This window comes from Salmo trutta, chromosome 13 (assembly GCF_901001165.1).
Source record: "Salmo trutta chromosome 13, fSalTru1.1, whole genome shotgun sequence".
Lineage (NCBI taxonomy): Eukaryota > Metazoa > Chordata > Actinopteri > Salmoniformes > Salmonidae > Salmo > Salmo trutta.
In genome coordinates, this window is record NC_042969.1 from 85,664,597 (window position 1) to 85,691,645 (window position 27,049).

The following is a 27,049-nucleotide window of genomic DNA, read 5'->3' on the forward strand; positions in this document are numbered from 1 at the left end:
CGGCTCCTCTCCTTGTTCGGGCGGCGTTCGGTGGTTGACGTCGCCGGCCTTCTAGCCATCACCTCTCCATTTTTCATTGTTCCATTTGTTTTGTCTTCTTCCCCGTACACCAGGTTTACATTCCCTAATCACACTGCATATATATATTCCTCTGTTCCCCCCCCCCCTCATGTCTTTGTGTGGAATTGTTTTGTTACGTCTTTAGTGTTACGCGCCAGACTGGTTTTCCCCGGGTATCGTGTTTTGACCCGTAGTATGTTTATTGTCATACATTTGCATTATTGTGCGTGTTTTCGCACTTATTCACTTTTGCCATTGGCTGGAGGTTTTTTTTGACGCAGTTGCGTCTGTCTTTTGTGCTTCTTCCCAAAAAAAAGTCCGCCTGATCACAACTCTCTGCTCTCCTGCACCTGACTTCTCACCAGTAGCGACCTTTACAGTATGTGACCAATAAAATTTGATTTGAGATGCTGAACTTGGGTCAGCTTTGCATTTTCCCATTTAACATTTTCTTAAATTCGCAGACGCTCTTATCCAGAGCAACTTAATGTACGTGAGCAATTAAGGTTAAATGCGTTGCTCAAGGGAACATTGACAGATTTGTCACCTGCTGTTAGGCTCGGGGATTCAGACCAGCAACCTTTCGGGTTTACAGGCCCATGCTCTTAACCGCCCCTAACCACCAGGCTACATGTCCCCACTTATGTTTAAGGCTTAGATTGGGGGGGAGGGGGGCTGATCCTAGAACTGTACCTAGGGAAATCTTCTCCCCGGAGCGGGGGAGGCGAGGGTGGGTGGAAGCTAGAGCACTCAGACCATTCATCGTCCAGCATTCACAGTTGCCTGTGTTTCAGACAGACAGGAGTGGTCTCGTAACGGGAATGGCTTGCAACCAGAAGGATTTCTCCTACGACTGGCTACTAGGATCCAACACTATACCTAAATAACGGATTTACATGACATGTGATTCAAGGATTTGGATTCATTTTGCTTTGACACAAGTAAGTGCGGTGAAGTGTGGAGAACTTTTAATTGGATGACAGACTACTATATGGTAATTAGAAAACACACTGTTTGAATTTGAAGTATAAATAACATATTAGTACATATCAGTTGTTTATTGCTTCTAGAAAATATTTCTGAACGTAGAAGAAAAGCTAAAATCAAACAAGGAAATAAACAACTAATCTAAACATCATGCTAATTGGTGACTTTAGATATCTTCATTTGTGGAACAAGGTGTTTCATTAGCATGGACTCAGAGTGTATTTTAAAAATCAGTCTCAGAGGTGAAGTGCTGATGGGGTTTAGAAAAGGAGCGAATGGTGGGGGATTATTAGACTACAACACAAATACACTCTGAGTACCCTGTAGACTTTACGCACAACCTTTCTCTCTGTGCATTGGGAAAGACTATATTTCACATTTTTATGTAATATATATAAATATATTTTTTTATATGACTCTCAATTACTTTATTTCGAACCTTGTTTTCAGAACCCTTTGAATGTTCATCGATGTTGAAGTGCATGGGCCTTTCATCTAAAAGGTATGGAGAGTTTGAATATTATCTACATTGATTTAGCAATTGTGTATATATTGTTTAAAAAACTATTTCTGCTGATTCATCATTGCTTTGTATTTGCCAACTTAAAACTATGGACACAGACATACACACACTTACACACACTTACACACACACACACACACACACACACACACACACACACACACACACACACACACACACACACACACACACACACACACACACACACACACATCTCTCTCCCTCTTTTCTCTCTCTCTCTCTCTCTCTCTCTTTCCTCTCTCTCTCTTTCCTCTCTCTCTCTCTCTCTCTCTCTCTCTCCACATCTCTCATTTTATTTGCATTTCACGTTATCTTTGACACAGAATACACTGCATTCTTTGCACATATGAAATGAGTCCTTCTTTAAACTAAAACAACAACCCCTGTGTCTCTCCAACAGGTTGACATTCATTAATGAGAGGAGAAGAACCCGAGCAGTGTGTGACTTAGTGTGAAGCGCTCTCCCTCTCCAGAATGAGTGTGTGTACCGACGGCCCCTCATACCTGCGGCAGTGGCTGCTAACGGCTGTGTTTGTCTTGGTCGCTCTGTTACCAATAACCAGCGGCTGCCCCAAATCGTGCGCGTGCTATGTTCCCACCGAAGTGCACTGTACCTTCAGATATCTGACCGCAATACCAGGCCAGATCCAGACAGCTGTGGAAAGAATTAACTTAGGGTGAGAGTCTGACTCTCTCTCTCTCTCTCTCTGCTCTCTCTCTCCCTCCGCTCTCTCTCTGTTCTCTCTCCGCTCTCTTTTTCAATTTTTATTAAACAGGCTTTATTGGCATGGGAAACATATGTTTAAATTGTCAGAGCAAGTGAAATAGATAATAAACCAAATTAAAATAAACATTCAAAAATAAACAGTAAACATCACACTGAAAAAAGTTTCATAGGAATATAGACATTTGAAATGTCATTTTATGGCTATATACAGTGTTAAAAAGGATATGCAAATAGTTATGGGTTGTATTGACAGTGGTGATTGTTCTTCACTGGTTTCCCTTTTCTTGTGGCAACAGGTCACAAATCTTGCTGCTGTGATGGTACACTGTAGTATTTCACCCAATAGACATGGTAGTTTACCAAAATGTGATTTGTTTTCAAATTCTTTGTGGGTCTGTGTAATCTGAGGGAAATATGTGTCTCTAATATGGTCATACATTTGGCAGGAGGTTAGGAAGTGCAGCTCAGTTTCCACCTCATTTTGTGGGCAGTGTGCACATAGCCTGTCTTCTCTTCAGAGCCAGGTCTGCCTACGGCTGGCCTTTCTCAATAGCAAGGCTATGCTCACTGAGTCTGTATATAGTCAAAGATTTCCTTAATGTTGGGTCAGTCACAGTGGTTATGTATTCTGCCACTGTGTACTCTCTGTTTAGGGCCAAATAACATTCCACTTTGACCTGTTTTTTGGTAAAATCTTTCCAATGTGTCAAGTAATTATCTTTTTGTTTTCTCATGATTTGGTTGGGTCTAATTGTGTTGTTGTCCTGGGGCTCTGTGGGGTGTGTTTGTGTTTGTGAACAGAGCCACAGGACCAGCTTGCTTAGGGGACTCTTCTCCAGCTTCATCTCTCTGTAGGTGATGGCTTTATTAAGGAAGGTTTGGGAATCGCTTCCTTTTAGGTGGTTGTAGAATTTAACGGCTCTTTCCTGGATTTTGATAATTAGCGGGTTTTGCCTAATTCTGCTCTGCATGCATTATTTGGTGTTTTATGTTGTACATAGTAGATATTTTAGCAGAATTCTGCATGCAGAGTCTCAATTTGGTGTTTGTCCCATTTTGTGAATTCTTGGTTGGTGAGCGGACCCCAGACCTCACAACCATGAAGGGCAATGGGATCTATAACTGATTCAAGTATTTTTAGCCAGATCCTAATTTGTATGTCAAATGTTATGTTCCTTTCGACTGCATGTTCCTTTCGACTGCATCATTCACAGCTTTGCGGAAGTTACCTTTGGTGCTGATGTTTAGGCCGAGGTAGGAATAGTTTTTTTATGTGCTCTAGGGCAACGGTGTCTAGATTGAATTTGTATTTGTGGTCCTGGACTTTTTTTGGAACACCATTATCTTTGTCATACTGGGATTTACTGTCAGGGCCCAGGTCTGACAGAATCTGTGCAGAAGATCTAGGTGCTGCTGTAGGACCTCCTTGGTTGGGGACAGAAGCACCAGATCACCAGCAAACCAGTGGACATTTGACTTCAGATTCTAGTAGGGTGATTCCGGGTCTCTCTCTCTCTCTCCGATCTCTCTTTTTCTCTCCCTTTATGCATGCACATACAGTATATTTTAGTTATATATTAGACCGTTGATGTAGCATTTTGAGAAATAATAAATGATTCACTGTTAGATGGTTTTCCCACTTTTCTGTCTTCAGGTATAACAGTATAACCGCATTGAAGGAGAATGATCTGTCTGGGTTCAAACACCTGGAGCTGTTGATGCTCCACAGCAACACCATCCACAGCATCGCTGACAGGGCCTTTCAAGACCTCAAGTCCTTACAGGTATACGTACAGCACTGTCATAAACACCTGTCGATATATACAGGGAATTGGAAACACTTGAGTCAATGAGGGATACAAAGTATATTGAAAGCAGGTGCTTTCACACAGGTGTGGTTCCTGAGTTAATCAAGCAATTAACATCCCATCATGCTTAGGGTCATTCGTATTTTAGCAGGCCGTTATTTTGGACATTATTGTGGCATGTCTATGCCCCCATAGGATGACAATGCCCCCAGTCCACAGGGCACAAGGGGTCACTGAATGGTTAGCTGAGCCTGAAAACGATGTACAGTGTCTTCCGAAAGTATTCATACCCTTGAATTATTCCACATTCTGTTGTGTTACAACTTAAATTCAAAGTTTATTAAATATATGTTTTTTCTCACCCATCTACACACAATTTCCCCAGAATGACAAAGCGGCCCCACAAGGGTGTGTGCTCCGCCCCCTCCTGTACTCCCTGTATTTAGATATTTTTGCAAATTTATTGAAAATTAAATACAGAAATGTCTCATTAACATAAGTATTCACAACCCTGAGTCAATACTTTATACAAGCACCTTTGGCAGCAATATCAGCTGTGTCTTTCTGGCTAAGTCTCTAAGAGATTTCCACCCCTGGATTGTGCAACATTTGCCCATTATTATTATTTGCCAAGCTCTGTCAAATTTGTTGTTGATCATTGCTAGACAATCCTTTTAAGGTCTTGCTATTGATTTTAAAGTAGATTTAAGTCAAAACTGTAATTTGGCCACTCAGGAACATTCACTGTCTTCTTGGTAAGCAACTCCTGTGTAGATTTGGCCTTTTGTTTAAAGTTATTATCCTGCTGAAAGGTAAATTCATCTCCCAGTGTCTGGTGGAGAGCAGACTGAACCAGGTTTTCCTCTAGGATTTTGCCTCTGCTTAGTTCCATTCTGTCTCTTTTTTATCCTGAAAAACTCACCAGTCCTTAACAATTACAAGCATACCCATAAAATCAAACCACATTTTATTGGTCGCATAGACATATATTACGGGTGTAGTGAAATGCTTGTGTTCCTAGCTTCAACAGTGCAGTAATATCTAACAATTCACAACAATAAACACACATCTAAAAGTAAAAGAATGGAATTAAGAAATATAGAAATATTAGGATGATCAATGTCGCAGTCCGATGTGGATGGGGGCGTGCTCCCTCTGTTGTCTCCTGAAGTCCACGATCAGTTCCTTCATTTTGTTGATGTTGGGGGGGAGGATATTTTCCTAGCACCACTCCGCCAGGGCCCTCACCTCCTCCCTGTAGGCTGTCTCGTCATTGTTGGTAATCAGGCCTACCACTGTTGTGTCATCTGCAAACGTGATGATTGAGTTGGAGACGTGCGTGGCTACGCAATCATGGGTGAACAGGGAGTACAGGAGGGGGCTGAGCATGCACCCTTGTGGGGCCCCTGTGTTGAGGATCAGCATAGTGGAGGTGTTGTTGCCTCCGACCTTCATCACCTGGAGGAGGCCAGGTGATGAAGTCCAGGACTCAGTTGCACCTTCCACTATGCTTGAAAATCTGGAAAGTGATACTCAGTAAAGTGTTGTATTGGATTATCCCCAAACTTTGTATTCAGGACAAAAAGTAAAATGCTTCACCACATTTTCTGCAGTATTACTTTAGTTCCTTGTTGCAAACAGGATGCAGGTTTTGGAATATTTTTATTCTGTTCAGGCTTCCTTAATTTTCACTCTGTTAATTAGGTTAGAATGGTGGAATAACTACAATGTTGTTGATCCATCCTCAGTTTTCTATCACAGCCATTAAACTCTGTATCTGTTTTAAAGTCACCACTGACGTCATGGTGAAATCCATGAGCGGTTTCCTTCTTCTCCAGCAACTGAGTTACGAAGGACGCGTGTATCTTTGTAGTGACTGGGTGTATTGATACACCATCCAAAGTGTAATTTATAACTTTACTAAGTTCAAAGGGATATTCAATGTCAGATTTGTTTTATTTTTTACCCATCTACTAATAGGAGCCCTTCTTGGCGAGGCATTGGAAAACCTCCCTGGTCTTTATGGTTGAATCTGTGTTTGAAATGCAGTGCTCCACTGAGGGAGTTTACAGATAATTGTATGTGTGGGGTACAGAGATGAGGTAGTCATTAAAAAAAATCATGTTAAACACTATTTATTGTACACATAGTGATTCCATGCAACTTATTATTTGACTTGTTAATAAGCACATTTTAATTCCTGAACTTATTTATGCTTGCCATAACAAAGGGATTGAACACTTATTGACTCAAGACATTTCAGCTTTTCATTTTTTATTAATTTGTAACAATTTTTAAAAACATAATTCCACTTTGACATTATTGGGGATTGTGTGTAGGCCAGTGAGAATATTTTTTATCAATTTTAAATTCAGGTTGTAACAATAAAATGTGGAAAAAGTTAAGGGGTGTGAATACTTTCTGAAGGCACTGTATACCATATGCCATGGCCGTCTCAGTCACCAGATTTCAACCCAATACCATATGCCATGGCCGTCTCAGTCACCAGATCTCAACCCAATTGAACACTTATGGGAGATTCTGGAGAGGCGCCTGAGACAGCGTTTTCCACCACCACCAACAAAACACCGAATGATGGAATTCTGATGTCGCATCCATCCAGTAGAGTTCCAGACACTTGTAGAATCTATGCCAAGGTGTTCTGTTCTGGCTGGTGGTGGCCCAACGTCCTGTTAACACACTTTATGTTGGTGTTTCCTGTATTACCCGTATATATACACCACTTAGAAGACATTTTGTATCCAAAGCGACTTACAGTCATGCCCGCATCATTTTTTAAGAAATTGGTGGTCCCAGGTATCGAACCCACTATCCCAGCATTGAAAGCACCATGCTCTACCAACTGAGCTACAAAGGATCCTTTATGTGTTTAATACGTTGACTCATTTGATTCACATTTGCTCATATCCATGACTAGACAATGATTATGTTTAATGTATAACCTACTCCATTCATAACCTCATATCTTTCTTTGACAGAGTAGACGTTTTTCCCCCCAAGCTAGTAGAGCCAAAGAACTAAGCATACTAAGACATTAATAAATACAAGTTCTTCCTTCCAGTAACATCTTTCAAACCCAAGTGTAATTCATCTTGGAAAATATATCACCAAATAAACAGCTGTGTTTTTTTCCCCGCGGTGTTCATTTTTTATTCCAAAAGACGTTTGTAGGCCAGAGGGTTAACTGAGAAAGAGGATCATAAAAGACCTTGGAAATGCATCACTTTACAACTGCTTTGAGTTCCTCTTATTTAAAAAACATTCACAACAGCTGACTTCTGGAAGTGCTCCCAGGCAGAATAACCTCACATCACCTCTGGCCTGGATGATTTTTACAACACTGTTTTTCCTAATGAAGAGCCTCAAACACGTTAGCCGTGGAACGCTCTCGCTCCAGGGGTCTCTATGTATGACTATAACTTGTATTTTTCAACGATGTGCCTTCAGGTCCTGAAGATGAGCTATAACAGAGTGAAGGAGATCAACAAGGACACCTTCCAAGGCCTGGAGGGCCTGGTACGACTTCACATGGACCACAACCTCATCGAGTTCATCAACCCGGAGGCGTTCTACGGTCTGACCACATTACAGCTGGTCCACCTGGAGGGCAACCTGCTCCAGCAGCTCCACCCGGATACCTTCATCACGCTGAGGCACAGCCAGGTGTTCAAGGTGTCGTCTGTCAGGAACATCCACTTGTCTGACAACCTTCTCGCCAGCCTCCCCAAAGACGTCTTTACTGGCTGCTCCCATCTGGAGAACATCTATCTCCATGGCAACCCCTGGTCCTGCGACTGTCGCATGGCTTGGTTCCCAGAGTGGGCGGAGATAAATTCAGGTAATGTTACATTAGAGTTCTCTCTGCAACATTCTGAATGTTTGATTTAACTTTGGCAGTTACTGTACATAAAAAAACATCATAAGGGAATGAGGGAAAAACTATGTATCGATTCAGTAATGACCTTGTTTTCCAGGTGTGCTGAAATGCAAGAGAGACAGGAAGTATGCCAGAGGTGAAGCCTGCCCCGTCTGTGAGACCCCTTCTCCCATTCGAGACAGGAGCCTCACCGAGCTACCCCGTGACTCCTTCACCTGTACCAAACCCTGGATCCACCCCCATCTGAAGCAGAGGAACGTCAGCCTGGACGAGGGGGATTACACCCCTGTCTCCCCCCGGGATTTCATCGCTCCCATCGGATCCCTGCAGATGAACCTGACAGATCAGTTCCACAATGACGCTAGCCTTACCTGCACAGTCCAGAGACCATCAGCCATGGAGAACCTGACTCTAACCCAGGTGGAGGAGGGGGAGAACAACGTGACCATGCTCTCCACCACCATCTCTACATGGCTGGTTTGTAATATTGACTATGAGCACATCCAACAGCTCTGGCGTATCCTGGCTACGTACAGTGACGCTCCCATGAGGCTAGAGAGAGGGTTGATGCTCTCCAGGACCCCAGACATGATCTACAAGTACACCCAGATCAGACCAATGGAGGGACATGATGAAATCCACACAGACATCGAGGCTGAGATTAAGGCTTCACCCGCATGGTTGATGCAAGGAGAGGTCAACTTTCAGCTGGACCGTACCACGACCACATTCTCCACTCTGCACATTAAGTACAGGTCAGTGGTTAACCTGCGTGTGGAGAACAAGGTGTCGCAGAGGAGGGACCGTTACAGCTGGACCATCATCAAACGAGACAACCAGACTCAGACTGAGCACTCTGTCCTCATAGGTGGGTGTTGGGCAGAGATACAGACGCCATACAATGCTTTTTGATGCTTGTTGAAAAGGGCTACATGAAAGCAATGCATGGTTAATATGTGTCTTGTTCATGACTGAGCACGCCGTCCTTGTAGGTGGGTCCTACAGTGCACAATGTGTTGTGGATGAGCAGAAATGTGTCCATATAATGTATGTAACATACTCTCAGAGTTACAATATAGCAATGTGCATTATAAAATCAATTTATTCATGTGATTCTTGTTGTAATTACAGGTGGGGTGGTAGAGTTCAACTGCCAGACTTTGGGGGAACCAAAGCCCTCTGTAGAGTGGATCTTATCGGACGGCAGTAAGGTACGGGCGCCCTACTCCAGCGAGGACCGCAGGATAGTGATCACCGTTGATGGCAGGCTGACCCTGAGAGGAACAGACACCTCAGACACTGGGCTTTACCGCTGCATCGCCACTAACTACCTGGACGCAGACGTGCTAAGCTTCCGAGTCACCGTACTGTCTCCCGATGTGGAGGAGGTAGAGGTCAACGGGGTCAAGCTCTCACGGCCTCTGGGACAGAACCTGGTTCTAGACTGTGGGTCCACAGGCAGCCCTGATGCCTCGGTCCAGTGGATTCTACCTGATCACACAGTGCTGGATAAATCCCATGGGAACAGGAAGCTCTATAGGAACGGGACTCTAGGAATAAAGGATCTGACCTTCAGAGACCGAGGGTTTTACAGGTGTCTCAGTGCTAACTACCTGGGGGTGGACCTGTTGACTTCCCAGGTGACTGTCACTGGGGAGGGGTACAGGAAGGTGACGGTGGTGGATAGAGAGGGGTCAGGAGTGGAAGCTGGGGTTGAGTTTGAGGTTGACGGGGGCATAGAGGAGAGGGAGGATTCCCACAGTGGGATCTCTTCCTCCAGCCCCTCTGACAGAACCATCAAGGAATCCAGGACCATCACATCCGATAGGCCGTACCCCAGACTCAGGTCCTCCTCGCAGGGCAGAGGATCAGGAGGCTCAGGGGGGAGGCGGAGGGGCCCAGCCAGCAGCAGACGCATGTGGAGCAACAGGAGGGTCTTTGATCAAGCCTCCAGGAAAGTAGACCCCCAGAGATTTGCAGAGTTCATGAAGAAGGCTCAAGGTGGTTCAGCAACAAAGACAGAGAGGGAGAAAGTAAAAGGAGTTTCTGAGACTGACATGTCTGCGGACGGCGATGCTGGATCTGGGGAGGGTCTGTCTCATGAAGACGGACTCGTCGTTTTACCAAGCAGCGTCATACCAACCCCAGATACTCCAGATGAAAGAAAGATGAGTGTAACTGCAAGCATAGAGAACGTAAACAATCAGAACAGTGAAACCAGTTTCATGACAACCATGGAGATACCAGATGACATTCGGACTAGTTTCACTGTAACAACAGAAAACACTGACAGAGGGACGACGGAGTCATACATCCGGTCAGATGCCACGCCCATTGAGTCCACATTCACACACGGCCCCGACATCACAGGGAGTATCAGTGAAACTCAGAGTGAGGCAGTTACACCATACATTCCAAGTATCAGTAGGTCTAGTGGAACTAGTGGGTCTAGTGGTGAGTCGTACGCTCTGGAGAGGAACATGACGGTATCCCCGAGGCTACCCGTCACTCTCCGCCTCACCGTGACTGACACCACAGACGAGACCCAGATCCTATTCTCCGGAGAAGCACCTGCAGATCCGGAGACCTCCACTGGGGCAGCGCTATCGCTCCTCACCGACCCCAACGTCACCCCCATGATGGACAGTCCCAGATCACCCCCCAGAGGGCCTGAGATCCACACAGCCACTGACCCAGACAGCCAGACCACCTTCACTGCAGTCACCACCACCGAGAGAGAGCAGGATGAGATCACCTTCCACACCACCCAGAGGATCAAGTCCCCCCGTCTGCCTGCAGGCTCCACCATCATCTCCCGCCAGCAGATCCACATCATCCCCCCTATGAATGGCCGAGGAGGAGGGGGCCGGAGGAGGAACTATCCTGGCAGGAGGAGGTTCATCAAGCCCAACCGAATCACAGACATCCAGTCCATCCTGAACAAACTCAAACAGCCCACCACGTTGAAGAAGCAAGGCAACAGCACAGTACCCTACACTATGGAGCTGACCACAGGTACGTTATGTCATGTTGTTTAAATATGATATGTAGTTTCTACACTATGGAGCTGACCACAGGTAAGTTATGTCATGTTGTTTAAATATGATATGTAGTTTTTACACTATGGAGCTGACCACAGGCACGTTATGTCATGTTGTTGAAATATGATATGTAGTTTCTACACTATGGAGCTGACCACAGGTACGTTATGTCATGTTGTTTAAATATGATATGTAGTTTCTACACTATGGAGCTGACCACAGGTACGTTATACCAAATGAGAAAAAAATTGTATATTTTAATATATTACAAGTATGTTAATGTATATTTAAATATACAGCAAATTTAAATAATATATTTCAAATGCGAGATGTACTTTTCTGGTATATCTTAAGTATACTATAAATATATACGGAACAAAAATATAAATGCAACATGCAACAATTTCAACCATTTTACTGAGTTACAGTTCATATAAGGAAATCAGTTAATTGAAATAAATAAATTAGGTCCTAATCTATGGATTTCACATGACTGGGCAGGGGCCCACCCACTGGGGAATCAGCCAATCAGAATGTGTTTTTCCCAACAAAAGGGCTTTATAACAGACAGAAATACTACTCCTCAGTTTCATCGGCTTGTCTGAGTGGCTGGTCCCAGACAAAGGTGAAGAAGCTGGATGTGGAGGTCCTGGGCGGCAGTTGTGAGGCCGGTTGGGCGTACTGCCAAATTCTCTGAAATGACGTTGGAGGTGGCTTATGGTAGAGAAATTAACATTAAATTCTCTGGCAACAGCTCTGGTGGACATTCCTGCAGTCAGCATACCAACTGCACATTCCTTCAAAACTTGTGGCATTGTGTAGTGTGACAAAACTGCACATTTTTAGAGTGGCCATTTATTGTCCCCAGCACAAGGTGCACCTCTGTAATGATCATGCTGTTTAATCAGCTTCTTGATATGCCACACCTGTTAGGTGGATAGATTCTCTTGGCAAAGGAGAAATGCTCACTAACAGGGATAATAACAAATTTGTGCACAAAATCTGAGAGAAATACTTTATTTGTGCACATGGAACATTTCTGGGATCTTTTATTTCAGCTCATGAAACACGGGACCAGCGCTTTGCATGTTGCGTTCATATATTTGTTCAGTGTACTATCATCACACTTCAATACACTTATTAAAAGTGTACTTTAAATTAATTGTTTTTCAGTCTTTTAGTATACTATATGTTCACTATCATTAAACTTAAACACACTCATTAAAAAACTGTACTTCAATTTCAAACGCTTTAAATGTATTTTTGTATATTCATTTAAAATACACTTGGAGTTGTTTTTAAGTTGAAGCATTGATTTTTTTTATTTTAATGAAACTGCTTGTAAGTGATCAAGTGCGCTATTAGTATACAGCCTTTCAAAAATATTCATACTCCTTGTATTTCTACACGTTTTGTTGAGTTAAACAGCGTGATTAAAATTAATTTAATTGTAATTTGTTGCCAACAATGAACTCATAATACTCTGTAATGTCAAAGTGAAAAATAAATAAAAATAAATAGTAAGATTAATACATTTAAAAAAGATATATATATATATATATATATATATAAAGATAACTAAATTATAGTCAGTGCATAAGTATTCAGCCCCTTTGTTTAGTTAAGAATACATTAGTTCAGCAATAAAATGTGGTTTAATAATAGGGGTAGACAGGATTTTTTAATGACTAACCCTTCCTCATAAAGAGAGGGCAGTGATTGGTAGATGGGTAACAATATCAAATCAGACATTGAATATCTCTTTACGCATGGTCATTTGAATAATTATGCTGTGGACTATGTATTAAACCACCCAGACACATCAAAGATACACAGTCATACTCCTGAACTGAGCTGCAGGACTGGAATGAAACTTCTCAGGGATGTTACATTGAGGCCATTGGTGATTTAAAACAGTTACAGAGTTCAATGGCTGTGATGGTAGAAAACTGAGGATGGATCGACAACATTGTTGTGACTCCAAAATAATGACAGAAATTACAAAGTGAAAAGAAGAATACAAATATACAAAACAAAAATATTATTGTATGCAACAAGGCACTAATGTAATACTTAAAAAAAAAAACACTGCAAAGGAATACACTTTTTGGCCTAAATGCAAAGCCTTATGTTTGGGGCAAATTCAACACAACACATCACTGAGTAACTGCCACCTTATTTTCAAGCATGGTGGTGGCTGCATCATGATATGGGTATGCTTGACAATCTGCAAATACACTGGGGAGTTTTTCAGGATAAAAAGAAACGGGTTGGAGCTAAGCACAGGCAAAATCCTAGAGGAAGACCTGTTTCAGTCTGCTTTACAACAGACACTGGGAGAGGAATACAACTTTCAGCAGGACAATAACCTAAAACACAAGGCCAAATCCACACTGGAGTTGCTTACCAAGAAGACAGTGAATGTTCCTGAGTGGCCGAGTTAAAGTTTTGACTGAAATCTGCTTGAAAATATATGTCAAGGCTTGAAAATTGTTGTCTAGCCATGATCACCAACATCTTGACAGAACTTGAAGAACTATGAAAAGGATAAAGGGTTAATATTGCGCAATCCAGGTTTGGAAAGCTCTCAGAGACTTACCCAGGAAGACTCACCAATGTAATCACTGCCAAAAGTGTTTCTATAATGTATTGACTGAGGGAGCTGAATAGTTATGCAACAACTATATTTTAGTTATTTAATATCTATCAATCTTTACAAAATGTCAAATAAAATCTTTGCGTAGATTGTTGACAAAGAAATTACAATTAAATCAATTTTAATCCCACTTTGTAACAATAACGTTTAACAAAAATCTAAGGGGTACAAAGACTTTTGCAAGGCACTGCAGTTTCAGTGGCAATAATGAGTTTTGAAGTACTTTCTTAATTCCAGTTCAGAAGAGTGCAGAGAAAGTTGACAATGATAATGATTGTTTTATACCTCATAAGGTAGCATGCACAGCTGAGGAAAATGCTTCCTGAGACTATACTTTTTCATATCTCAAGTAAATATACTTAAGTATACTTTCAAAAAAGTATATTTAACATAAATGTCCGCAAAGTATATTAAAGTATACTTTCAAAAACACCCCAAAATTACCCAGCATCGTTTTCTGCAGCTGAAGTTTCCATTTATAATATGATATCGTTCCTTATATTTAGCTAATTGAAATGTTTTGATGTTCATTTTCAAACTGAATAATGTTGTACTTTTAATTACACATCACATATGACACATTACACATTTTATTGAAATGTTAATTTATCACAATGTGAACAGCTAAAGTGTGAAATGCAACTGGTGCACAGTTATCAAAAGCGTAACTCGTAGTTTGCTGCTCCAGCCACAACTGCTTTGTAAATAGCATTAGCTGAAAATATGCCTTGGTAAATGAAGGTAACCTTTAACATGGCTAATTACAATAACTAATGTGGTTCATGAGTAAACGTTTACTTGTAAAATTATACTTGAAACACGTTATAAATACACTTTCTTTGTAAAGCAAATACGGAATTATAATTCAAATACCATTTTAGTACTTCTAATTCATGAGAAATATACATAAAATGTATTTAAGGTGTATTCAGCGTATATTAGTTTTGCTCTTTATCTAATATACTAAGAATAAATGAAAATAAAGCATCCCAATTTAGATCATTTTAAACTTATTTAATAAACTTAAATGCTAATAAAATACAAATAAAATTGACATTAAATGTATTGAAAATATTTTTTTATATACTTAAATATAGTAATACTTAAATATATTAATACTGTCACGCCCTGACCGGATTGCCGTTTATTTTCTCTATTTTGGTTAGGTCAGGGGGTGATTTGGGTGGGCATTCTAGATTTTGTATTTCTATGTTCATTTCTATGTTTTCTATTTCTTTGTGTTGAGCCGCGTATGGTTCCTAATCAGAGGCAGCTGTTTATCGTTGTCTCTGATTAGGAATCATACTTAGGCAGCCCTTTTTTCCCCCAACTTTCAGTTGTGGGATCTTGTTTTTGTATTGCTCAGTGAAGCATGCAGAACGTGACGTTCGTGGTTCATTGTTTTTGTATAGTGTTCTGAGTACAATACTAAATATTTATCATGAGCACTCAACACGCTGCACCTTGGTCTACTCCTTACGACGATCGTCACAAATACTATAGTAATATAATACTTGTCATGGTGTTCAAACATGTCGTTTCTTGTCTTTGATGTTGACATTATCTTTGTTGGTGAGACTCTTGAGCTTTGAGGAACAGCCAAAAGATCATGATGATGATGATTCATTGTTATTGTTGTTGCTATTTCAGACTGTGACTGTGATGAGGATGGGAAGAAGAAGACAGGTGGTCAGCGGGTCGTCACACCGACAACATCGCCTAAATCATCGCCTAAAGTCCTTAGCTCTCTAGGAAGAACAGAGAGGCCCATCTCTACAACACTGGACACTCCCACCACCACATACTCAACAGAAGCCCCCACCACCACCACCACCCAGCCCACCTCCACTCAATCTCAGTCCAGAGGTGAGGTATCCAGCGGCGACATTACCTCCTCTGATGCCCCAGAGTCTGACCCAACACACGACCCTATGACGAGCACAACAGATGAACCAACCACCTCCACCATCACAACCACAACCGCCTCCAAGGTTGTCCGTGGTAAGATCAACTGGGGCAGGCTGTTTGGGAACAGGGCCAGGCAGAAGGAGAAACTCAACGGACTACGTAAACCAGCTAGGCCCTCTACCACCACAGAGGGTTCAACAACGGTCCAACCCATCACCACCGCAACTAAAACTACAACCGCACTGCCCACCCAGCGGTCTCTGGCTGAACCTGTGACCGAGTCACCGCCTAGAGCAGGTAAACACCCGGAGACCCCAGAGAGCTCATCAGACGATGACTATGGAGATTCATCGCCTGACTCTGAGGCCTCGACCACATCCCAGCCTGGCACTAGCCGTGGAACTACAACCCCAGCATGGCACTACAGGTACTCCAACACCACAGAGTCTTCCCCAGACACTCAGACTATCGCTACTCCACCCACAGAAAAACCTGCCCCAAGAGAAGACACAGATGAGGCCTCGTCCTCTGGGTCTGAATCCGGAGGGTCAGGGGGGTACCTATCCCGTAGATTTGGGGGAAACCGGAGACCGAATGGAGGGTCAGGGGGCAGGAGGCCTTTCAGGGGCAGGTGGCCTTTCAGAAAAACCATAACAACTACCGAAGCGCCCAGCACCACCATGGAAACAACAGAGGAGACCACCATGGAGACCACCATGGAGACCACCATGGAAACCACCATGGAGACCACCACATATCCCACACGAACCGTCTCCGTCTCCAAGCCCCTGTACACACCCTCCAGGGAATCAGAAAGGTCTGCAGTGACTGTGTCCACTGACTTGACCTCCGTGGGAGAAACCACCACAGACTCCCACTCATACGAAGATGAGAACTGGACAGATGAGATGGAGTCCACCACTAACCGTCCACGAGCCTACACTTCCACCACCAGGCCCAGAATGACTTCCAACACACCTCATCTAACCACCACCTCAAGGCCTTACACTGCATCATCAACCCGCGTCCAGACTAACACCGACCCCATCAGAGTGAACACTAACATCAGGCTCCCGTCAGGGAGAGACAGCCGTTACCAAATCACACAGAGACCCGTGATCAGGAGAATCAGGCCAACGGTGTCCAGTAACAGGGCCAGCGGAGGCCCAGACAAGACCCTGACTTTTGACACACTGACTGTTCTGGAAGCAGAGCAAGGGCACGCCAATGGCCCCTACAGCAACAAGGACATAGACGATACCATCTCCAACGCCTATAGCCACATCATCGGCTATGATACGACAACCGCTAACATTGTGGGCTTTGAGCCGTCCACCAAGGACATGCTCACCAAGCCCAGGATTGTGGGAGGCAACGCGGCCAGCTTCACTGTCCTGTCCAACTCAGACGCCTTCCTGCCCTGTGAAGCCGCGGGCAGCCCTGAACCCACCATCAGCTGGAAACGCTTCTCTTCAAGCACGGGTAAAAGGGTAGAGATATTTAGCATGTTATAAAAGTAGTTTGGAATGAAGTTGTACTGAAGTTATATTGTATTTACATATTCTCTCTCACTCCCTCTCTTGCCCTCTTTCTCCTCCCTCTCTATTACTCTCTCTCTTTCCCCCCTCTCTCTCTCCCTCTCTCGCCCCCTCTCTCCCCCTCTCTCGCTCTCTCTCGTTCTCTCTCGCTCTCTCTCTCTCTCCTGTTCCTCCCTTCCTTTCAGGAAGCACAATGACCATCAAGGGCAAGATGGGCAAGTTTGAGGTGTTCCAGAACGGCACTCTGTCCATCCAGAACGCCAACATCAAAGACCGTGGTCAGTACCTCTGCCTGGCTGAGAACGAGCAGGGGTCAGACAAGCTCCTGGTCACCCTGTCCGTGGTGGCCTACCCCTCACGCATCCTGGAGCCCAAGGTACGGGAGATCAAGTCCCACTCAGGGAAGACAGTGGAGATGAAGTGCAAGGCGGAAGGCCGCCCCACCCCTCTAGTCTCCTGGATCCTGGCCAACCGCACCCAAGTCAGGGGCCACAACTCGGACCCCAGAGTGTCAGTGACCACAGAGGGTACTCTGCTCATCAAGCAGGTGTCTGTGTATGACCGGGGCCACTACAAGTGCATCGCCAGTAACCCAGCAGGAGCCGACACTGCCACTGTCAGACTGCAGGTGGTGGCAGCACCCCCTGGCATCCTGGAGGCCAAACGACAGCAGGTTCAGGCCGGTGTGGGTCAGAGCCTGTGGTTACCCTGTACAGCTCAGGGCAGCCCCCAGCCCACCGTACACTGGGTCCTCTATGATGGGATGGCGGTGCTGCCCATGAAGCCCTCTGTGGACCCCAGGGTGTCTGTGTTCGCTAACGGGACGCTCCACCTGACCGATACGGCCGCCAAAGACAGTGGGAAGTATGAGTGCATCGTCACCAGCTCTACAGGGTCAGAGCGCAGGGTGGTGATGCTGACAGTAGAGAAGAAGGAGATGGCTCCTGAGATTGTTGAGGCGTCACACCACAGGACGGTGCTGTCGTATGGGGACCAGCTGAGGCTAAACTGCTCGGCCACCGGGGACCCCAAACCCAGGATAATCTGGAGACTACCCTCCAAGGCTGTGGTGGACCAGTGGCACAGGTAATGAGGACATGATCTGTAATATACACTTAATCACACAGTCTATTCAGAGACATACAGGTACAATCACACGCCAGCAGATCAACATACACACATATTGAATAGAATCCAGGTTATCTGTGCTACAACACAGCTGTTTAAACACACCAAAAGAGACATCATTATAACATCTCCCCGAAATGATTTAGATGTGTTTCCAGTACAGAGAGCTAAAACTGGGGTTCTCCAGAGAGAAGAATCGTGCCTCTTCAGTACAGGTTTAAGTTAGTCCATCCATGCACTGAGCACCTAAGTTTGAAAATGTACAGAAACGTGGATTGAAAACAGAGACTTCAAAAAAATAAAGCCAGGAGCGTCGTGAGTGGCGCAGTGGTCTAAGACATTGCAGCTGTCCTTGTCCTATCGCGCACTAGTGACTCCTGTGGCTGGCCGGGTCGCCAGGTGTACGGTGTGTCCTCCGACACATTGGTGCGGCTGGCTTCCGGGTTAAGTGGGCATTGTGTCATGAAGCAGTGCGGCTTGGTTGGATCGTGTTTCGGAGGACGCACGGCTCTTTACCTTCGCCTCTCCCGAGTCTGTATGGGAGTTGCAGCGATGAGACAAGACTGTAACTACCAATTGGATACCACGAAATTGGGAGAAAAAAAGGGGTAAAAAAAATAATAAACAAAAGTTTTAAAGTAAAAAATAAAGCCAGTCTCAGAATCTGTCCTGCCAGGCTGAACACATGCAGAGACATGTAAGGACTTGCTCTGTTATTTGTATAGTCAGAAATACACTACATGACCAAAAGTATGTGGACACCTGCTCGTCGAACATCTCATTCCAAAATCAGGGGCATTAATATGGTGTTGGTCCCCCCTTTGCTGCCTTAACAGCCTCCACTGTTCTGGGAAGGCCTGGCTAGCAGTCGGTGTTCCAATTCATCACAACGGTGTTCAATGGGGTTGAGGTCAGAGCCCTGTGTAGGGCAGTCAATTTCTTCCACACCGATCTCGACAAACCATTTCTGTATGGACCTCGCTTTGTGCACGGGGGCATTGTCATGCTGAAACAGGACAGGGCCTTACCCAAACTATTGCCACAAAGTTGGAAGCACAGAATCGTCCAGAATGTCATTGTCATGCGGTAGCACTAGATTTCCTTTCAGTGGAACTAAGGGGCCTGGCCCAGATTAGTCCGTTGGACTGCCAGATGGTGAAGCGTGATTCATCACTACAGATACGCGTTTCCACTGCTCCATATTCCAATGGCAGCAAGCTTGCCACCACTCCAGCCGATGCTTGGCATTGAGCATGGTGATCTTAGGCTTGTTTGCGGCTGCTCGGCCATGGAAACCCATTTCATGAAGCTCCCAACGAACAGTTATTGTGCTGACGTTGTTTCCGGTGGCAGTTTGGAACTCAGTAGTGAGTGTTGCAACCGAGGACAGACAATTCTTACGGGCTACGCGCTTCAGCACATGGCAGTCCCATTCTGTGAGCTTGTGTGGCCTACCACTTCGCAGCTGAGCTGCTCCTAGACGTTTCCACTTCACAATAACAGCACTTACAGTTGACCGGGGCAGCTCTAGCAGGGCAGAAATTTGTTCGGCAGCATCTGATCTAAAGCTACATGTTAATATGATCTCTCCTTGGGGTAAAGGTACAGACTGTAGTCTTCAAATGAACCCATAACATATCATCTCATCACAAGCCGTAGCATGCTGTTAAACCCGATGAATTCAACCCAGTATAAATGACCTTATTAAGCCGCTCAATCTTTTCTCCATTAGCAGTGGTTCTTAGCTGGGGAAAACCTGAGACCAGAATAACTGAAGGGGTATTTTCCAGAATAGCAACCCAATATGACGGATTTTAGACTGCATATCAACACAAACAAGTTTTATATTATTTGAGCAAGGACCCAGTCAGAGCTTCTTAAAGATGAACATGAGAGTACCAGAAGAACATTGGCTTCCTGGTTGAGACATTATCTTGCTCCTAATAATGTAGCTGACATTCTGCTATGTGTCCTCTCTGCATGCAATCACTGAAAAAATGAGCTTGTTTGTATTTTGGAAGTCTATTTGGAACAAAGACTTATGTAACACAGGCAAAAAAAAAAATACAACACTTCCTTTGTGAATGTAACTGTCGAACAACGTAGTGCCTAATGGTTTCATTCACTGTTCAGTTCATAAAATCATTATTCCCCCCTATATCATTAACTGCATTATGCAGATAATGACACTTAGTGGAATGTTTTTCCCTGTGTTTCTTGTCTGATTTAAACTGTTATGAGGCTGTCTATGCAACCCTGACGAGTTTTCTATTACAGTTGTATTGTTTTCTGCAACTGTTGTAGAATTCGGAAGAAGCCATTATTGTGAGTCATTGCCAATGGCCTTGATAAAAGACAGAGCTGATCTGCTGTAAGCCCACCTGGCCTTGCCAGGTGAAATAGAGTGATCTGCTGTAAGCCCGCCTGGCCTTGCCAGGTGAAATAGAGTGATCTGCTGTAAGCCCATCTGGCCCCTGTAAGAATAACACATTCCACGTATGTTTTATGGAGATTGATGGAAATACCAAGCAGGAGGACCTATAAGCTCCACAAGGAGGAAAAGTAATTCAATGTTGTTGATGTGATGACATGACTGCTGCTGTTAAAAACAGAACATTTCCCCCAGTAGTCTGATCTCTACATGACCTACTATACTTCTGTATGTTATTGTAAAATCAATAGGAAGTAATATCATATAAAGCAACATTCTTTCTCTGTTCGACAATTTTTAATTTGTTATCTACAAATGATGACACACAGAATCTCCATTTGGGTTTTGGTTAGCCTACAATTAGGGTGTGGAAATGTTAAGATTATTTTGCTCTTCACTCGTAGTCACTTAGTAGCCTACTCCCGACCGGTCTGTCACGTCCTGACCATAGAAAGATGTTATTTTCTATGGTAGAGCAGGTCAGGGCGTGACGGGGGGGGACGGGGGGGGGGGGGGGGGGGGGGGATTCTATGTTTTCTATTTCTATGTTGTCAGGTTCTAGTTTTGTATTTCTATGTTGGGGTTTTGTTTGGGATGATCTCCAATTAGAGGCAGCTGGTCCTCGTTGTCTCTAATTGGAGATCATACTTAAGTAGGGTTTTTTCCCACCTGGGTTTGTGGGAGATTGTTTTTGAGTTAGTGTATGTTTCACCTCTGCGTCACGGTTTGTTGTTTTGTTCTTTAGTTTATGTATTGCATAGTTTCACAGTGTAAATAAAATGCGGAACGACACACACACTGCACTTTGGTCGGCTTCTCCTTACAACAGCCCTGACACGGTCACGTTGTACAGGGCCATATTTTCCTAACAGAAACTCTGAGGGTTTCGTTTTTCTTGGAATAGAAACACAATAATATTAATCAAATTAATTAAGCTACATTTCTTAACATCAATCCCATGTACTATGTTCTTACAAAAAAAGGTTTTAAATTCTCTAATACAGCCAATATTAAAAACAGCTTCTCAAAGATGGCCTCTGGAGGTCAAACTAGAACTAACTAGCATTAATGGCAACAATGGCTGACACTTAAATAACGTGCCATAGAATTCTGCGGCAGCCCGCAAGCTGTGCTGCAGTAAGAAGTAACTTTTAAAGAAATAACCAATGTACCTAATTATTTTTCACATCTCTTTATCCAGGATGGGAAACAGGATCCAGGTCCTAGACAACGGTACCCTGGTCATAGACTCTGTGAGTGACAAGGATGCTGGGGACTACCTGTGTGTGGCGCGCAGCAAGGTGGGAGACGACCTCCAGCTCATGAAGGTCACTGTGTCCATGAAGCCAGCCAAGATCGAGCCCAAGACGTACAGCAAGAAGCAGGTCCCCTACGGCAATGACCTGAAGGTGGACTGCAAAGCGTCTGGAGCCCCGGAGCCAGAGATCTCCTGGGGTCTACCAGACGGCACCATGGTTAACAGCGCCCTGCAGGCAGACAGCAGCAGTGGAGGGAGACGCGCACGTAGATACATCCTGTTTGATAATGGCACGCTTTATCTCAACCAGGTGTGAAATCTACCTGAACACTAATTAGTTAATGCATTGGCTTGCTAGGAATAATGGGCTGTATTCAATGTTGCTAACTCAATGTTGCTAACTCAATGTTGCTAACTCAATGTTGCTAACTCAATATTGCTAGATGTATTTCTTCTCTGTCTTTGTAGTCCTCTGACTCCGAACTGCTGGTACTGTGTCTGTCTACAGGTGGGCATGGCAGAGGAGGGAGACTACACGTGCTACGCCGAGAACCAGCTGGGCAAGGATGAGATGCACGTACACATCACCGTGGTGACTGCAGCGCCACGGATACGGACGCCCAGCCGGACCTACGCCCAAGTGAAGCCTGGAGGTGACATCCGCTTTGACTGCGAGGCCACGGGCGAGCCCAAGCCCAAAATCCTGTGGATGCTCCCTACCAACGACATGATCGCAGCCTCCAACGAGCGCTACCTGATGCACGTCAACGGGTCTATCGATATCCGGGATGTTAAGCTTAGGGATGCTGGTGAGTACGTGTGCATGGCTCGCAACACCGCTGGGGACGACAGCAAGGTTTACAAGCTGGATATTGACGGAAACCCTCCGGTGATCAACGGCTACTACCAGAACAGGACCGTGGTGAAAGACACGGCTGCTAAGTACTCCAGGAAGTTCATAGACTGCAAGGCTGCTGGAGACCCGCCTCCGAAGATCACCTGGATTATGCCAGATAACATCTTCCTGAATGCTCCGTATTTCGGCAGCAGAATTATTGTCCACCACAACGGAACGCTGGAATTCCGGAACGTCCGTCCGACGGACATGGCGGAGTTCATCTGCATGGCAAGGAACGACGGAGGGGAGGCGGTGATGGTGGTACAGCTGGAGGTCACTGACATGCTCCGACGGCCCATCTTCAAGAACCCCTTCAACGAGAAGGTGGTGACCCGCATGGGCAAGACCACGGTGCTGAACTGTTCTGCAGATGGTCACCCCACACCAGAGATCATCTGGCTGCTGCCTAATGGGACCCGCTTCACTGGCAGCCCCGACCGGGGCTCGCGCCAACACATAGGCAACGACGGAACCTTCGTCATCTACAACCCCACGAAGGAGGATGCTGGGAAGTACCGCTGTGCCGCTAAGAACTCGGTGGGCTACATTGAGAAGCTGATAGTTCTGGAGGTGGGCCAGAAGCCTTTAATCCTCACCAGGCCCAGAGGGATCATACGCAGTGTGTCTGGGGACCCTCTGTTCCTCCACTGCCTGGCTGATGGCAGCCCCAGACCCAGCATCTACTGGACCATCCCTGGAGGTCACACCCTAGTAAGGCCTCAGGTCCATGGACGCCACCAGCTGATGGAGAACGGGACCCTGGTTGTCAGGGACACCACCCTCCACGACCGGGGAAACTACGTGTGTCGGGCTGGGAATGACGCAGGCGAGGCGGTTCTCACAGTGCCGGTCATCATCATCGCCTACCCTCCCCGCATCACTGCGGGACCCCCTCCCACCGTGAGGGCGGTGGCGGCGGCACCCATACAGCTCAACTGTGCCGCCATCGGGATCCCAAAGCCAGAGATTACCTGGGAGCTGCCTGACCGCTCTGTGCTCTCCACGGCGGGGAAAGGGCGGCCCACGGGCAGCGAGCTGCTTCACCCACAGGGAACGCTGATCATCCAGAGACCCACTACAGCAGATTCTGGCACCTACAAGTGCCTGGCCAAAAATCACCTGGGCACGGACTTACGGGTCACATATGTACGTGTGCTGTGAGGACCAGCGCTGACTAAAGGGGAATATAGAACCCCTGGACTATAAACTGTAAACAGACACAGAAACTTCACAGTGTGTCCTACAATGTACAATGTCAGGACAGACTGTTTTCCACATGTGGACTTGTGAGGAGCGAGGTTTGTGGAATAGTTTGACCACGGTACAGCTCACATCAATCAGCCAAGTAGCAGAACCGGATTATTGAGAGGAGGAGGAGGGAACAAAAAGAAAGGGAAACAGTACAGAAAAGGATCTCTTCTTTTCCAAGAAAGACGGACTAGATGTTATTCTTATTGTAACATAGTCGGAGGTCTGGAAACCCACCACTGCTTCTCTTTTGTTTTGTTTTTATAGGGACTACAGACTGGGTCAGACAGTGAGGTTACATGTTTTTATAGGGTCTAGAGACTGGGTCTGACAGTGAGGTTACATGTTTTTATAGGGACTACAGACTGGGTCAGACAGTGAGGTTACATGTTTTTATAGGGACTACAGACTGGGTCAGACAGTGAGGTTACATGTTTTTATAGGGACTACAGACTGGGTCAGACAGTGAGGTTACATGTTTTTATAGGGACTACAGACTGGGTCAGACAGTGAGGTTACATGTTTTTATAGGGACTACAGACTGGGTCAGACAGTGAGTTAACATGTTTTTATAGGGACTACAGACTGGGTCAGACAGTGAGTTAACATGTTTTTATAGGGACTACAGACTGGGTCAGACAGTGAGTTAACATGTTTTTATAGGGACTACAGACTGGGTCAGACAGTGAGTTAACATGTTTTTATAGGGACTACAGACTGGGTCAGACAGTGAGGTTACATGTTTTTATAGGGACTACAGACTGGGTCAGACAGTGAGGTTACATGTTTTTATAGGGACTACAGACTGGGTCAGACAGTGAGGTTACATGTTTTTATAGGGACTACAGACTGGGTCAGACAGTGAGTTAACATGTTTTTAAAGGGACTACAGACTGGGTCAGACAGTGAGGTTACATGTTTTTATAGGGACTACAGACTGGGTCAGACAGTGAGGTTACATGTTTTTATAGGGACTACAGACTGGGTCAGACAGTGAGGTTACATGTTTTTAAAGGGACTACAGACTGGGTCAGACAGTGAGGTTACATGTTTTTATAGGGTCTAGAGACTGGGTCAGACAGTGAGGTTACATGTTTTTATAGGGACTAGAGACTGGGTCACACAGTGAGGTTCCATGTTGACAGTTCTGACCCAACACTATACTGTTACAGCCAATGGAGAGAGAGGAAGACAACAACTCACTATGTTCCCTCTGCCTCAATGTTTGTCTCTTTTTTTGGTTGTTTAGTGACTGATTTGCTGCAATGACAGAGAGAGATGAATAACTATTATGAGAATGTTTCTACCTATTCTGACTTTACTGCTTGTTTATATACAGGCAGTATATTTTTATGGACTGCCAAATATATATTTCTCATATACATTTTACACTGGATTATCATACAGTTTTTCATAAACCATTTCCCACATTTTCTAAATGTTGATATGTTTGAATGAGCTTTGTTAGTTTGTCATGTTATTCTCTATCTACCCTATCATGGTTTGATAGTGCTTGAGTATGAATACCAACTTTTAATGGATGTGAAATTATAATTTACACAGTATTCAGTGGCATTATATGAACGGTCTCTCAACGTAAATACAATTATGCATTATTGGTTTTATGTAATAATATATTTATGCCTTTTGTAGCTAATAACGACTTTGTGGAAATTAATTGGTGCTTAGCTGTAAATGAACGGAAGCCGGGAGATGAAATTAAACCAAAGATGGAACGTGTTTCTTGTCACGTATTTTGTCCTGTTTCGTCCAATGTGAAGCTAATTGAGCTGACTGAAGCAACGTGGTTGAGTTGTTTTGAGTTGTGTTTAAGGGGTGAATTTTGAGCACTTTCTAAGAATACAGCTCCCCAGAGGTCCACGTAGTCCAAATAGGTTCTTCAGCCAGGCCACTATGAGGTTGGAGGCTCTGGGTTTTGTCCCAAAGCAGTTTTTGGTGCTCACTGTTTGGAGGTCATTAAGAACAGCATCTCTGTTCCCTGTAGAGGAGGGAGGGGGGTCATTAAGAACAGCACCTCTGCTCCCTGTAGAGGAGGGAGGGGGGATCATTAGGAACAGCACCTCTGTTCCCTGTAGAGGAGGGAGGGGTCATTAGGAACAGCACCTCTGTTCCCTGTAGAGGAGGGAGGGGGATCATTAGGAACAGCACCTCTGTTCCCTGTAGAGGAGGGAGGGGGGTCATTAAGAACAGCACCTCTGCTCCCTGTAGAGGAGGGAGGGGGGATCATTAGGAACAGCACCTCTGTTCCCTTTAGAGGAGGGAGGGGTAATTAGGAACAGCATCTCTGTTCCCTGTAGAGGAAGGAGGGGTAATTAGGAACAGCACCTCTGTTCCCTGTAGAGGAGGGAGGGGGATCATTAGGAACAGCACCTCTGTTCCCTGTAGTGGAGGGAGGGGTCATAAAGAACAGCACCTCTGTTCCTTTTAGAGGAGGGAGGGTAATTAGGAACAGCATCTCTGTTCCCTGTAGAGGAGGGAGGGAAATTATGAACAGCATCTCTGTTCCCTGTAGAGGAGGGGGGAGGGGGGATCATTAGGAACAGCATCTCTGTTCCCTGTAGAGGAGGGGGGAGGGGGGATCATTAGGAACAGCACCTCTGTTCCCTGTAGAGGAGGGAGGGAGGGGTCATTAGAAACAGCACCTCTGTTCCCTGTAGAGGAGGGAGGGGTAATTAGGAACAGCACCTCTGTTCCCTGTAGAGGAGGGAGGGGGATCATTAAGAACAGCATCTCTGTTCCCTGTAGAGGAGGGAGGGGGATCATTAGGAACAGCACCTCTGTTCCCTGTAGAGGAGGGAGGGAGGGGGGGTCATTAAGAACAGCATCTCTGTTCCCTGTAGAGGAGGGAGGGAGGATCATTAGGAACAGCACCTCTGTTCCCTGTAGAGGAGGGAGGGG

General features: G+C 45.0%; 1 protein-coding gene across 3 annotated transcripts; it reads left to right on the forward strand.

Annotated features, from left to right (window-relative positions):
• The first annotated feature begins 865 nt into the window (after positions 1–865).
• LOC115206658 (immunoglobulin superfamily member 10-like) lies at positions 866–25,870 on the forward strand. 3 transcript variants are annotated; one of them, XM_029773836.1, is made up of 11 exons: positions 866–1,001; positions 1,498–1,549; positions 1,992–2,268; positions 3,973–4,102; positions 7,595–7,985; positions 8,122–8,892; positions 9,156–11,039; positions 15,372–17,111; positions 17,353–18,253; positions 21,928–22,294; positions 22,493–25,870. In XM_029773836.1, the coding sequence occupies exons 3-11, from the start codon at positions 2,066–2,068 to the stop codon at positions 24,041–24,043; spliced, it is 7,938 nt and encodes a 2,645-aa protein (XP_029629696.1). In that variant the 5' UTR covers positions 866–1,001; positions 1,498–1,549; positions 1,992–2,065; the 3' UTR covers positions 24,044–25,870. The 3 variants fall into 3 exon arrangements, with proteins under 3 accessions (XP_029629696.1, XP_029629697.1, XP_029629698.1); XM_029773837.1 differs by lacking the exons at positions 866–1,001; positions 1,498–1,549 and having other exon boundaries at positions 1,895–2,268; XM_029773838.1 differs by lacking the exons at positions 866–1,001; positions 1,498–1,549; positions 1,992–2,268; ... (2 more) ...; positions 8,122–8,892; positions 9,156–11,039 and adding an exon at positions 11,188–11,287.
• Positions 25,871–27,049: the final 1,179 nt, after the last annotated feature.

Coding starts and splice junctions, on each gene's coding strand:
- LOC115206658 (XM_029773836.1), top strand. CDS start 2,066: ATGAGTGTGTGTACCGACGGCCCCTCATACCTGCGGCAGTGGCTGCTA. Junction 2,269..3,972: donor GTGGAAAGAATTAACTTAGG/GTGAGAGTCTGA, acceptor TTCTGTCTTCAG/GTATAACAGTATAACCGCAT. Junction 11,040..15,371: donor CACTATGGAGCTGACCACAG/GTACGTTATGTC, acceptor TTGCTATTTCAG/ACTGTGACTGTGATGAGGAT.